The following is a 14351-nucleotide window of genomic DNA, read 5'->3' as shown; positions in this document are numbered from 1 at the left end:
TACGCGAAAAATTACGCTTACGCGAAATTTCGCGAAATCCTTCTTCATTACGATTATGTACTTACGGCCATAAACGTGATTACACTAATTACGCGAAAGTTCGCGAAATCGTAATTACTCCATTACGCTCATCTCTACCCACATGGCTTGCGGCAAACTGCAAACGGGGCTTCTTATGCTTTTCTGTTAACAATGGCTTTGTTCTTGCTACTCTTCCATAAAGGCCAACTTTGTGCAGTGCATGACTAATAGTTGTCCTACGGACAGATTCCCCCACCTGAGCTGTAGATCTCTGCAGCTCGTACCAAGTCACCATGGCCCTCTTGACTGCATTTCTGATCAGCGCTCTCCTTGTTCGGCCTGTGAGTTTAGGTGGATGGTCTTGTCTTGGTAGGTTTACAGTATTGCCATACGCCTTCCATTTCTGAATGATCGCTTGAACAGTGCTCCGTGGGATGTTCAGGCTTTGGAAATCTTTTTGTAGCCTAAGCCTGCTTTAAATTTCTCAATAACTTTATCCCTGACCTGTCTGGTGTGTTCTTTGGACTTGATGGTGTTGTTGCTCCCAGTATTCTTTTAGACAAACTCTGAGGCTGTCACAGAGCCGCTGTATTTGTACTGACATTAGAATACACGCAGGTGCACTCTATTTAGTCGTTAGCACTCACCAGGCAATGTCTATGGGCAACTGACTGCACACAGATCAAAGGGGGACGAATAATTATGCACACCCCACTTTGCAGTTATTTATTTTAAAAAAATGTTTGGAATGATGTGTGATTTTCGTTCCACTTCTCACATGTACACCACTTTGTGTTGGTCTTTCATGTGGAATTCCAATAAAATTGATGCATGTTTGTGGCAGTAATGTGACAAAATGTGGAAAACTTCAAGGGGGCCGAATACTTTTGCAAACCACCGTATATTGCAGTTTTAGAGCAGGTGCAGACACGAGCAACAAAATTGATACGTGGGATGGAAGGTCTCACTTATCAAGAAAGGTTAGATAAACTGGGTTTATTTAGTCTAGAGAAAAGACGCCTTAGAGGGGATCTAATTAACATGTATAAATACATCAGAGGGCAATATAATAGCTTGGCGGATGAGCTTTTTGTCCCTAGGCCTTCTCAAAGGACGAGAGGACATGATCTGCGCATGGAGGAAAAACGTTTTAGCCATTTATTTAGGAAAGGGTTCTTTACAGTTAGAGTGATTAAGATGTGGAATGCATTGCCACAGGAAGTCGTTATGGCAAACTCTATATCTGCATTTAAAGGGGGCTTAGATGCTTTCCTTGAAAGACATCCATGGCTACAATTACTAGGTAATGCCTAATGATGTTGATCCAGGGATTTTATCTGATTGCCATCTGGAGTCGGGAAGGAATTTTTCCCTTTAGGGGCTAATTGGACCATGCCTTGTAAGGGTTTTTTCGCCTTCCTCTGGATCAACAGGGATATGTGAGGGAGCAGGCTGGTGTTGTACTTTATACTGGTTGAACTCGATGGACGTATGTCTTTTTTCAACCAAAATAACGATGTAACTATGCATACAGTTCAAGGGATGATAAATGTTGGTGTGACTGTGGAGAGAAAAATTCCCGCCTCCACCTGCTGTGGTCTTTGTGCCCTAAACTGAGTGGTTTTGGTCTGAAGTCATAAGAATTTTTAGAGAGGTAACCGCACGAAGAATAGAAGATTTGCATGGCAGTATGTTACTACATATGACTAATTCAAAGGGGTATAAGAAACCTACCTTGGTTTGCCATATGCTGAATGCAGCTAAAAAAAAAAAACCCTAATTCCTTTACATTGGAGATCTTGTGCTGTACCTACCGTAATACCATGAGACAATGGTTCCATAAGCTCAATGAGATGAGGCATGTGGAGGAAACTATTCTGAAAAGCGAGGATACATTTGACAAATTCTATACTATATGGGCTGTGTGGATTGACTACCAAACCAGTTCAGAATGCCAGGGATTCTTGGGCTAAGCACCGTAAGATTAGATTATAATGCGTCACGTGTATCAGTAAATGCTAGACTGACTTATGTTAGTTTTGTGTTTAAATGTATGGTTTACAGATGGAGATGTATGCTAAATTAGTCACACACCCAAATGACAAGTCGCACCTTCAGTGCTGTATCAATATTCTGTATTCAGTGTTCTCCCCAGGCTCTTTTAGCCGGGTGCTCCACCCGGCTGGATTTGGTGACCACCCGGCTGTCATCGGCTCACCTCCTATGCTGTAAGCAGAGTTGCCCTGCATTTTCATCTCAACCCACCCGGCTACTATTTCATGCCACCCGGCTACTATTTCATGCCACCCGGTTGGAAACATTTTCTGGGGAGAACGCTGGTATTGTTTATATGACACCATTTGGCTCATGTGATTGTAATCTTTCTAAAGGCTCGTATACACGTTGGATTTTTCCAAACGACCGGTTGTTTGGATGTTTGAACGTCCGGTCGTTTCGACATCGAATCGGGCATGTGTATGGTCGGCCATTAAGCTGATTAGACTGGTTTTGGCGGATAGTTCATCAGCTGAACGACCGACCGTACACACGCCCGATTTGATGGCCAAACGACCAGTCGTTTGAAAAAATCCGCCGTGTATGCCCCTTAAGGCATGTGATCCACTTTTTGTACGCCTGGAAGTCTGTGATTTATCTGTCTGACCTATGCATTAAATTATGTTAAAGCGGACCTGAACTCAGAACGTCCTCTCTGCTTTAAAAGATAAGCAACAGCATAATAACCTTTAAGGCTGCTTTCACACAGGGACGTTACAGGCGCACGTTAGTACAGCAATGTAACACAAGTGGGCTGTTCACACAGCCCACGTTGCGTTACATGTAACGCTGCACGTTCTTCTACAAGTGCAGCATACCATAGCGTTACAGCGGCTTAAGCCGCGTTAGACTGTCTGCACATGCGCAGTCATGTTGGGGAGGAGCGGAGAGCGGCCAGGCACATGGCTAATATTCACTGCACATTGTGACGTGCAGTGTTTACTTCCTGGTGCCTCTGCTCTGTGTGGCGATTGGCCGGCGGGACCACGTAATGCCGCATGCGTCCAAGAGTACACATCACGGACGCCAGAGTGAGCTGCACAACGCGGCTCACTCTGACATCCACATTAGAGAGCACCAGGCGTTGCGTTAGGGGCACGTTATGTGCCCTATAACGTCCCCTAAACACAACGTCCTGGTGTGTCACTAGCCTTAAGCAACACATTTCTTTGATAAAAATCCTGCAATAAATCTACAGTAAAAACTACTTCCTGCTTTCATGGAAGCAGATCATTTGTCATCCTGTGCTTTTTAAATTGGCCTCTCTGCCATGGCAGTCAGCTGACGCAACCAAGGGATCAAATTACAACTTGTGATTAGAAACAGATGTAGGAGGATTAGACAGGTTAAACTCTTTAAATACATACAGGCAGGATTTCTTGATTGATTTATTTTGGTTTTTTTTCCTTCGGTCTTGTGCAAGAGTTAAGGTCTACTTGTTTAAAAATAAAAAAAAAATAAAAATCGATTTGGTTCGATAGTGATGTGAAAAACAAAATGTATATACAGTAAAGGTGTGAAACTAGATGACTTAAATGGTTACCTGCTGACACTATTTTTCCCTTTGTGGCGGAATAAAGGCATCTATTTAGATATGCTGCTGTAAACTAATATTTCGTTCATTATGAGCCAGGGGATTGCTACGAGGAACTCAGTTCAGTGCATACTGGTGACAGACACAGACATACTTAAATCACTCCATTTTATTATCGTGGAACAGCAATTTATTAATCATCAGCAGTTATTGGGAAACTGGTTGAGTTGACTCTATAAATGTTTCATACCCAGACGTTAGTTTATTGCAATCATTGAGGAGTTATTTTGATGGGCTGTTTTTTTCCCCAGTGTTACATCCATGACTCTTGGTTTGAAGTAGGATATTGTACTGTTAGCCATCAGTAAAAGAAAGATGTTTTGAATCAGGATGATGCCATCATAAATTTATTTTTTATAAGGAATGCCTATAAAAATCACAATACACCCCCCAATCTTCCAAAGACTATCCTAACTTATGGAAGACATTTTAAAGACTACTATTTATTTTACTCGTGCTTACCGCTGAAAGACCACACTTTTTTTACCACAATTAATGCACTTACCACACGTTTTACCGCATTTTGTTTTTAAATCACTTAAGCCTGGTTCACACATAAATCTGCACATTTTTGGTCCAGTACTGTCCTCTGTTTTGTATCCATTTTTCTAGGTTTATGCAACTGGACTGGAAATGCACACATTTTATGTGTGAACTCAGCCATAGGTTTGCTGCATCAGTTTTGTATGTACAGTATTTCTAACAAGTCAATAGTCTGACAACTTGATCTGTTGACTTGTTGGAAGCGAGTTATTCGAAAAGTTTTAGAGCAGGAGGTCAATACTAACATTGTGACAATTTTTAGAATGTCAGGCCTGCTGTTTCTCCCTCTGAATATGTACCATAAAATGAGTAAGACGCTCTATGCATGTAGGTTTTCCACTAAAGCATTCAAGGGCGTAACTAGAGGGGAGCAGCACCTGTGATGGCATGGGAGCCTCGCGAGTGAGCAAGCGATGCAGAGAAAATGTGTGCTCAATTTTTTCTAAAGAAAGCATGTGGGAAAAAAAATATATTATAATATACCCGGGCGACCAGCGATAGATAGATAGATAGATAGATAGATAGATATCACTAGCTGGTCGCCCGGGTATGTATTTGGCTAGTGTTAGCTCTTTCCACTTTTTCTAATCCTAACACAAAAGTTTGCTTTCTTAAAACAGAAAGAATTTGCGATAATTCAGGTTGGAGTGAGCTTGAGATGTCTCCCAGTGCATCACTGCTGAATATATGTAAATTAACGATTGTACCCTTAGAAGTTAAACACACCTCCAGAACCACTGGAATGCAATGATGTGTCAGCTTGTTAGTTTGTACAGAGCCATAATAATCCGACATGCATACAGACTGTTTTGGATTGTTTGATCCTCATCAGTGCATGGCATGGATTAATTTGGCTCTATGCAGTAGGGCTTGTAACACCGAGAGGTACAGACTAACTAGCAAGCTCATGGTGACCCAGAACTCATTGGAGTGTAAGGGATTACAATGGTCCTAAAAGCTCCCTTACTAAGATGTTAAGAAAAACAAAAGTTTGCTTTCTTAAAACAGAGAGAATTTGCGATAATTCAGGTTGGAGTGAGCTTGAGATGTCTCCCAGGGCATCACTGCTGAATATATGCAAATTAACCATTGTACCCTTAGAAGCTAAACACACCTCCAGAACCGCTGGAACCATTGTAGTCCCTTACACACTACAATGAGTTCTGGGTCACTATGAGCTTGCTGGTTAGTCTAATCCTAACACCCAATTACTCAATGATGACCTAGTTTGTGAGCTTTGCGGTCTTTGGCATCAATTATTGGTATTGAAATGAAATAAATCTAATTGGCTGTTGCTCCACTCCTTTGAAAATCAATAGGTGACTTTTGATTAGCTTTTGTAGGCTCCACCCACTTTTCTGAATATTAATCTGTCACCCAGTGACCAACTGTGCAAAGTTTGAGAACCCTACCATTAATAGTGTAAGAATTGCTGCAGTTTACATTTTCTCAGTGACATTTGTATTTGTCTCCGCCCACTGATGACCCAGCATTGCCCGATTATGTATTTGGCTGGTGTTGGCTGCGCCCACTTTTCCTAACCCTAACACACAATTACTCAATGACCAAGTTTGTGAGTTTTGCGGTCTTTGGCATCAATAACCTGCATTAAAATGAAATCAGATTTGCTGTTTGGGGCTCCACCCCCTTATATAAATTTAAACCCCAGTCACGCAATGATCAACTGTACCAGGTTTGAGGCGTGTGCCATTAACAGTGCAAGAATGACAACAATGAAATATTCCCCTGAAAAATCAATAGGTAATTTTTTATTTTTGTAGGCTCCACCCACTTTTCTGAATATTAACCCCAGTCACCCAGTAACCAACTGTGCAAAGTTTGAAAACCCTACCATTAACAGTATAAGAATGGCTGCTGTTTACATTTTCCCAGTAAAATTTGTATTTGTCTTCGCCCACTTATGACCCTGCGCTGCCCGCTTATGTATTTGGCTGGTGTTGGCTGTGCCCACTTTCCTAACACACAATTAATCAATTACTCAATTACCAAGTTTGTGAGCTTTGCGGTGTTTGGCAACAATAATTTGCATTGGAATGAAACAAATCTGATTGGCTATTTGTGGCTCCACCCCCTTTCTGAAATTGAACCCCAGTCACCCAATGATCAACTATACCAGGTTTGAGGCTCGTGCCATTAACAGTGCAAGAATGGCAGAAATGTAAATATTCCCCTTGAAAATCAATAGGTGAATTTTGATTGGCTTTTATAGGCTCCAAACACTTTTCTGAATAATAATCCTAGTCTCCCAACGACCAACTGTGCAAAGTTTGAGAGCCCTACCATTAACAGTGTAAGAAAAACAAAAGTTTGCTTTCTTAAAACAGAATTTGCAGTGCATCACTGCTGAATATATGCAAATTAACCATTGTTACCCTTAGAAGCTAAACACACCTCCAGAACCCCTGGCATGCAATGATGTGTCATCTTGTTAATTTGTACAGAGCCATAATAATCCAACATGCATACAGACTGTTTTGGATTGTTTGATCCTCATCAGTGCATGGCATAGATTAATTTTGACTCTCTGCAGTAGGGCTTGTAACACCGAGAGGTACAGACTAACCAACAAGGTCATCTCCCAGGGCATCACTGCTGAATATATGCAACTTAACCATTCTACCCTTAGAAGCTAAACACACCTCCAGTGTAAGAATGGCTGCAGTTTACATTTTCCAGTGAAATTTGTATGTGTCTCTTTGGTTATGGGAATAGAAAGTATCCTATACTTTTATTCCAGGTAGTGTACTATGTGTGCCAAATTTCATTCAAATCCGTTCAGCCGTTTTAGCGTGATCGAGTAACAAACATCCGAACTTTCCCATTTATTATATTAGTAGGATATATATTTATTTATATATTATATATTTTATATTCTATATTTTTTTTGGTTACCGTAATTTTATCTGTAAGATGTTCCTAATGGGGGTGATAAAAAGCATTTCATTTTAGTACCAAAAGTAATACATGAAACTAATATTGTACCTGTACTGTTTTTTTGAGCTAATATGAATGCCGTAGAAAGTCTCTGGGCTGGAGATATTTACTCTGCAGAAAGATGGCACTTTTTATGCACTTCAGTATGAGCTAAGGCCGCTCTGATTTTTACATGGCCCACCACTTTATGGTTCAGTTGCTGTTCCCAATTGCTGCCGCTTTGTTATAATACCAATAAGAGTTGGTAGCAAGGAAATATCTTGAATAGACTTCAAGAGAATCTGTATTGTTAAAATCGCTCAAAAGTAAACATACCAGTGCGTTAGGGGACATCTCCTATTACCCTCTGTCACAATTTCGCCGCTCCTCGCCGCATTAAGTGGTTAAAAACAGTTTTAAAAAGTTTTGTTTGTAAACAAATAAAATGGCCACCAAAACAGGAAGTAGGTTGATGTACAGTATGTCCACACATAGAAAAATACATACATACACAAGCAGGCTGTATACAGCATTCCTTTTGAATCTCAAGAGCTCATTTGTGTGTTTTTCCCCCATGCACTGAAGTTTCAGGCTGCTCTTTTCTTCCTGCAAACAGCTTTGCCCTTGTTTGTAATTCCTCAGTATGTGAAAGCCCAGCCAGCTCAGAGGACGATTTATCCAGCTTGTAAAAGATAAGAGAGAAAAGTGAAGCTGCTCTAATCTAAATAACACACAGGCAGTGTGCAGAGAGGGGCCTGGAAGGGTGAGTTCATAGCAGAACCACAACACTGAAGAACTTTGCAGCCTTCCAGACACAGGCCGACAAGTCTGACAGGGGAAAGATACATTGATTTATTACAGAGACAGTGATAGTATAAATTGCTGCAGTTAGCCAGAACACATTAGAATAGCTTTTGGAACTTGTAGGATGATAAAAAACAGGATGCAATTTTTGTTACGAAGTCTCTTTAATGCACACGTGGCATCTCACCATAGTACTACACTGGAATTGATACTTCCTGAGAGTGACCCATTATTTCAAGTGTTTGTGGAAGTATCCTGCATGTCAAGGCACTTGAGTTGTTGTTTGTGGTTTTGGGGGGGGGGGGGGGGGGTTGTTTGTTTGTTTGTTTTTTTTACACCTGTGGCCATGGTTGCAATTGTAACAACTGTCTATTGATTTGCAGGCTCATTCCAATCATTCGTCATTGCTGTATAGAGTATGTTGACCACATCCAGGGAAAGGTGAAAAGGGAGATGAAGGAAAGTTTAATAAGAAATAAAAAAAAAAAAACACACAAAGCCATGTTTACAGTGGTGCGTTGCAGTGTGGCGTTTCAGCTGCTTTGTAACACAGCTTTAAGCACTACAGTGCACCACCTATGTGACATTTAAAGTGCAACTGGTGCATACATAACCAACCGGTGCATTGCAGTATAAAGGAATGCGGCTTGATTAAAATTAAGGGTTTTTTCTCCCCTTGCCTGTAAATAACATATGTTATAACTTGTTCAGGAAGAGCATTCACAGAAACGGAACATATCCACATATTTTCGCATTGAAGTGTTGTTTTTTTTTGTTTTTTTTGTGGCAAAATTATAGAAGAATAAAAGATATTTAACATACTGTAAAAAGTCCAGTTGTACATGAACTTGATTCCACATGGTGCAATAGGATGATGCTTCCATTGCTTTATAAAGGTGATCTATTTAAAGTTCATACTTGATCAGAATAACAATAGTTAGTTTATGTAGTCCTACCTGCCCTGTTGACTGAATAAACTTTAGCTATTGCTTTGTTCTAAAGTGCTGCTGACCTTAAATGGAACGCCTCACAACCTGTTGGAAAATACAATCTCTGTGACTCATCTCTGACTTCTACTTTATGTAATATGAGGCAACATCTGTGCATCAAAATCTAAACTTCAGTGTTAAATGTCTATATGCAGTGTGGGCTCAAGTTAGGGGTTTGTGAGACCTACTTTGTTTGACTTTTGGTTATCCTGGCTTAAAGTACTTCCATAAGGGGAAAGAGATGAACTTACCTGGGGCTTCTAATGGTCCCCCACAGACGTCCTGTGCCCGGACAGCCACTCACCGATGCTCCAGTCCCTGCCTCCGGTCCCCTTCCAGAATTTCCGACTGTAAAATCGGAAAACCACTGTGCCTGCGCAGCCGTGTCCTTGCTCCTATTGACGTCTCCAGGAGTGTACTGCGCAGGCCCAGTATGGTCTGCGCCTGCGCAGTTTGCTCCAGCTGTCAGTGGGAGCGAGAACACGACCGTGCAGGCGCAGTGGGTTTCTGACTTTACAGTCAAATTCTGGAAGGGGACCGGAGCATCAGTGTGTGGGCACAGGACGTCTGCAAGGGACCATTAGAAGCCCCAGGTAAGTTCAACTCTTTCTCCCTACCCCCTACAGTAGTCCTTTTAATGAATCTTCCTGTAAAGTAACTGCAGCTATGAGTGCTTGCTAGTTTATCTGCCATATGAACAAGGAGCTGTTAAGTGTAAGACGGTAACTTGGCTACTGCGCTGACATCCATAAAGCTTGACGGTGGCAAGTTCTACCTTAGATGTTGCTCACCCCAGATGAACATTGGCCATGGTACCTACTGAAGCAACTTCCCATGAACCAAGCATGTCAGCCCAATTTGTACAAAACTATAGCTTTCTTTAATTAGTAAAACCAATGTAGATTTTTTTTTTTTGCGGCGCTGTCATTTGGGCACTGGTGCCAGGGGGGGGGGGGGGGGGGGTGTGTCTATGCTTCAGCAGTGTTATGTTGTTAGGGAAGTATAAAACTTTTTTTTTTTTTTTTGGGAAGGACTTTTGTTGAGCCTGACTAAATCATTTGGTTAGAGACCATATTGCGTGAGTAAATGGTTAACAATAAATTGGATTGGATTAGAGCATTAGTAGCAAATTTTCCTTTGCTACTAATGCTCCATTATTGGTTATCTATTATTGTATCAAACAATAATTTTTTTTCCCTTTCATGTTTGTGATCTATCATATTTTCTTTAAACTCCGTGTGTCAGGTGTCACTATACCTGAACTGAAGTACAGTGTATTCTGGCTTATAAGACGGTTTTTTAACCCTTGAAAATATTCTGAAATGTCAGGGGTCATCTTATACGCCAGGTGTCATTGATGCCGGGTAATACGCCCTATCCTGTTACCGTCTCTCAGATCTCGCTGCTGAGGACTGTAGTGAAGCGGCGCAGGCGCACGTGTAAGATCTGAGAGGCAGAGAAGGAGGTAAATAGGATACAAGGGCGGGCCAGAAGGGTGAAAGGCGTGTTTTATGGGCACAGCGCAATCTATTCTTCCATACCGCTCTGATAAAGACAAGGAGAGCTGACCAATCCAACCAGTCAATCGCCTATATACTGGGTACCACATACAGTACAGCACCAGTATCTGTTCATACATAGCACCAGTATATGATGGTTTTTATGAGTGTTTTTTTTTTTTTTGGTGTGCATTGGAAGAGGGGGGTAGTCTCATACAGCGAGTATATCCCAAACTCTTTATTTTAACTAACATTTCATGTTTGCTGCTTTGAAAACTAGATTCTATGCCATTGCCTTGAGCCATCTGGAGGAAGTAAATGTGGGTTGATAGAAGCAATCTTATCTCAGACATCCCTATACTGTAGTTGGCCCTCTAATTGTTTTTGTGGAATTCTTTACTGATAAGGCACTGTTTTATGCCTTGTATGTTGTGTAATAGAGAATTTCTCAATGCAATGCAATGATAGACCTGTGTGATTCTGAAGCATCTTCCATTTAACTTCCATTTAATGAAAAGGCCAGACAGCTCCTTTTTGGTATATTCTTGCGTTAACACTACACAGAGAGCTAAAGCGGTGGGAAATGAAGTCGCTTCTTCAAAAAACCCTAAAAGGGCTTACATGCAAAAACCGCACACTAAATAGCCACTAGTAGAATATCTGTAAATTAACCAATATTCCATTTTACAATGCAAATTCTTATAGCAGAGTATCAGTAAATTATACTGATATTTTACTAAAGCTAAACCTAACTCTATTCTCACACAGAACCCTAACAAAGAAAAAAGAATAGAAATATTGGGCGCCACCCTAGCCGCTCATATTGGCTAATGTGGGGTAAAATAGCAGGCCTGCTATGAAAGCTACGGCTACAAATTGCGGGCGCAGTTTACATAGCAGGCACCCAAACTTCAGGAGAATTTCCAGAGCCCAAATTTCCTGCCTCCCTGGAAGCTCTGCAGCCAATGTAACCACTATGTTTATTGACCAGTAAAACAACAAAGTTCTCACATTATGAACAAAAGACCCATTACAAAATATTTTTGAATAGAGAAGCAGGGTTGCTCAGCAGGACCCCGAATGCGAAGTTCTCCCGAAAAATTCGGGTGGTTTTTGGGTTTGCTGCATCCGAACCCGAATGCTGCCGAACCCGAATACGAAGCCTGCCGAATGTGCGCACTCGAATTCGGCCGGATGGAGCTGTGGGTTCGGTTTCGGGATTCGGGGATGACTTAATCAGACGTCCTCCTGCCGAGGACCTAGCAACCAATCAGAGGAGGGGAGCCTGGCCCTCCCCTCTATATAAGGCGGCGGCCATGTTGCGGGGCCACGCACGTGTGACTGCTGCTGGTACTGAGAGATTCTCCAGTGCTGTGCTGTGTCTGAGCAAGTGCTTTTCACTGCTAAACCTAGCGTTTTGCTTCCTAAACACCACCTAAACACATTTATTGTTGTCTTATATAGTTAGCTAGTATTTTGATTGTTTTTAGTCAGCTAGTGTATAGTGTATACTGTGCTAGGCTAGTGTTAGTCTGTGAGCAGGCTAGGCCTGCTAGCCTAGGTAGCCTTAGCCTGCTGCATTGATTTACCTATGAATTTATTTATGTATTTATTGCATTTATAAAGCGGCAACCTATTACACCGCGCTCATTTTCATCCTGCTGCTGTCAGTGGTCCCACCGCCAGGGTCCACACTATGCATTGCCTGCTGCCAGTGCCACACGTCACTCCTCCTCCTACTGCTGCTGTTGTATTTATCCTGCTGCTGTCAGTGGTCCCACTGCCAGGGTCCACACTATGCATTGCCTGCTGCCAGTGCCACACGTCACTCCTCCTCCTGCTGCTGTTGTATTTATCCTGCTGCTGTCAGTGGTCCCACCGCCAGGGTCCACACTATGCATTGCCTGCTGCCAGTGCCACACGTCACGTTTTTAGTTTTGTTTTTTTAAGTACACCTATTTCAATGTGAATTCCCTTTAAAAAAAACACACAAAAAAACCCTGAATTCATGAATACGAATTTTTACCAAATTTTGAGGCGTAACCTCGAACCGAATATGAAGTCGAACCGAATTTCGTGGCCGAAGGCGAATTCGAATGTCATGCGGACCCGAATTCGAATGTACCCGAACCGAATTTTGGTTCATCTGAGCATGCCTGTAGAGAAGTACATTCACCTTACAGTAAAATAATTCTAAGCAGGCCCGGATTTACATCACAGGAGCCTATAGGCACAGATGTCCTGGCCCCCCTCGACTTCACCCTCCATGAACCTGCAAACCCCCTCCGAACTGCACCGCAAATGTGCTGGCTGGACCAGTTGTAACTTCTACAGTCTCTTACCTGTCATAGGTAGCTACAGGTGCCCTTTTGTATTAGCTAACCAGAAGTACCCTTAATATTAAGTAGCTAGAGATGCCCCCCAAGTATTAGGCAGCTAGAAGTGCCCCTGACTGAAGGGAGATCTCGTCAGTGGAATGCAGAGAGCAGGGTGAGTAAGCTCTCGTTTAGACTTCCATCAGGACTCTGCATAAGGAAGAAAAGAAACACTCGAGGAGGAGAGTGAGCAGCCTTTCCATCAGGTGCCTGTAGGCACGTGCCTTATGGTAAATCCGGCCCTGATTCTAGGTTTGAAGCTTAGCCTATACACTATTCACCAGAAGTTTGTATATCTTCCTGTTGGCATGAGTTTCTTCCAGGCATTCTAGCTTCTATTAACATCCAAAGACATACAAATTATTTGTTTCCCTCAAAAACTGGCTATAGACTATGGTAGAGACCTTGGACTACAGCAGGGGCTAGTGATTACATTGTGAATTGGTCTGAGGGACCGTTGGTGACATCGCTGTGTGCCATCTAAGGCCTTTTGGAGGATGTATCCATGTTGAAAATGCATAGAAATGAATAATCCATAGCTACACACAATACTGATAAATCATACGCTGCTACACAAAACCGTGGTCTGCTTTGCTAAGAGACTGTTTTCTGCCATTGTTTCACAGGTACAAAGAACACAATTGCCATCATGATTGGGTATTTGAAAGGAAGTGAAATTGCTGAACTTATTCGCAGTCAAGTTCAAGTCACCATGGTGATTGAAGTGGGCAAGAAGCATGGTTCCTGGGTAAACCACTATTCCATCTTCTTTGTCTCCATATCTTTCTTCGTTGTCACAGCAGCCACAGTGGGATACTTCATCTTTTACTCAGCTCGCCGTTGGAGGCACACACGGGCGCAGAACCAGAAGATGGTAAGTGAGCTTATTTGTGTATTTGCGGTGCTTAAAAGGTTAAAGGACAACTGAAGTGAGAAGAAAATGGAAACTGCCATAGTTAACAGTGTTGTCCATGAACCAATATCACATATACATGCACTCCAAATGACTGACCATTCATTACACTGTTTCTTTAGCTTTTCCTGTCCATTTATAGTTTCCTTTTTGCTTTCCTGGTAATATCCTGTTATCCAGCTTGCTCACAGAAATGCACATGCTCATATGTGCTCATTACATACAGTATCACACACTGATACACCTTGCTGAGATCGGCACTGCAACAAAACAATGTGCTTGAGCCATTACCAGGGGCGGACTGACCATTTGGGCATGGACCGAGGGCCCATAGTCGGGGGGGCGCCAGAGCACCCTGAGCAGGAAGGGAGGCAGCCAGTGAAAGGGAACGATGGGCACAGCAGCAGGGAAGGGGGGATGTCTTTCCTCACCTTGGGGTGGGCCCCCTTCCTGGCTCTTCCCTCCGTAATGTTTAAGTGTCGGCGCAGCGGCTGACAGTGGGCGGGGAGGACTTACCGCTGTTACAGCCGTCGGAGGGAGCTTTGATCTGTGTGCCGCTTCGATCTGTGTGCTGTCTACTCAAGACCAGACTAGCGGCGCACAGATCAAAGCTCCCTCCGGCGG

The 14351-nt window shown here is 42.5% G+C and overlaps 1 protein-coding gene across 2 annotated transcripts in view; it reads left to right on the top strand.

Annotated features, from left to right (window-relative positions):
* RNF128 (ring finger protein 128) overlaps positions 1-14351 on the top strand; it is a 275011-nt gene that overhangs the window by 197355 nt on the left and 63305 nt on the right. For both annotated transcript variants that reach the window (XM_068251050.1, XM_068251049.1), the window contains exon 2: positions 13441-13688. In XM_068251050.1, the coding sequence (XP_068107151.1) occupies positions 13441-13688 (248 nt within the window). The remainder of the gene's footprint in view (positions 1-13440; positions 13689-14351) is intronic.

Source organism: Hyperolius riggenbachi, chromosome 8, assembly GCF_040937935.1.
Source record: "Hyperolius riggenbachi isolate aHypRig1 chromosome 8, aHypRig1.pri, whole genome shotgun sequence".
NCBI classification, from domain to species: Eukaryota; Metazoa; Chordata; class Amphibia; order Anura; family Hyperoliidae; genus Hyperolius; species Hyperolius riggenbachi.
This window is presented reverse-complemented; position numbering and strand designations above follow the sequence as displayed.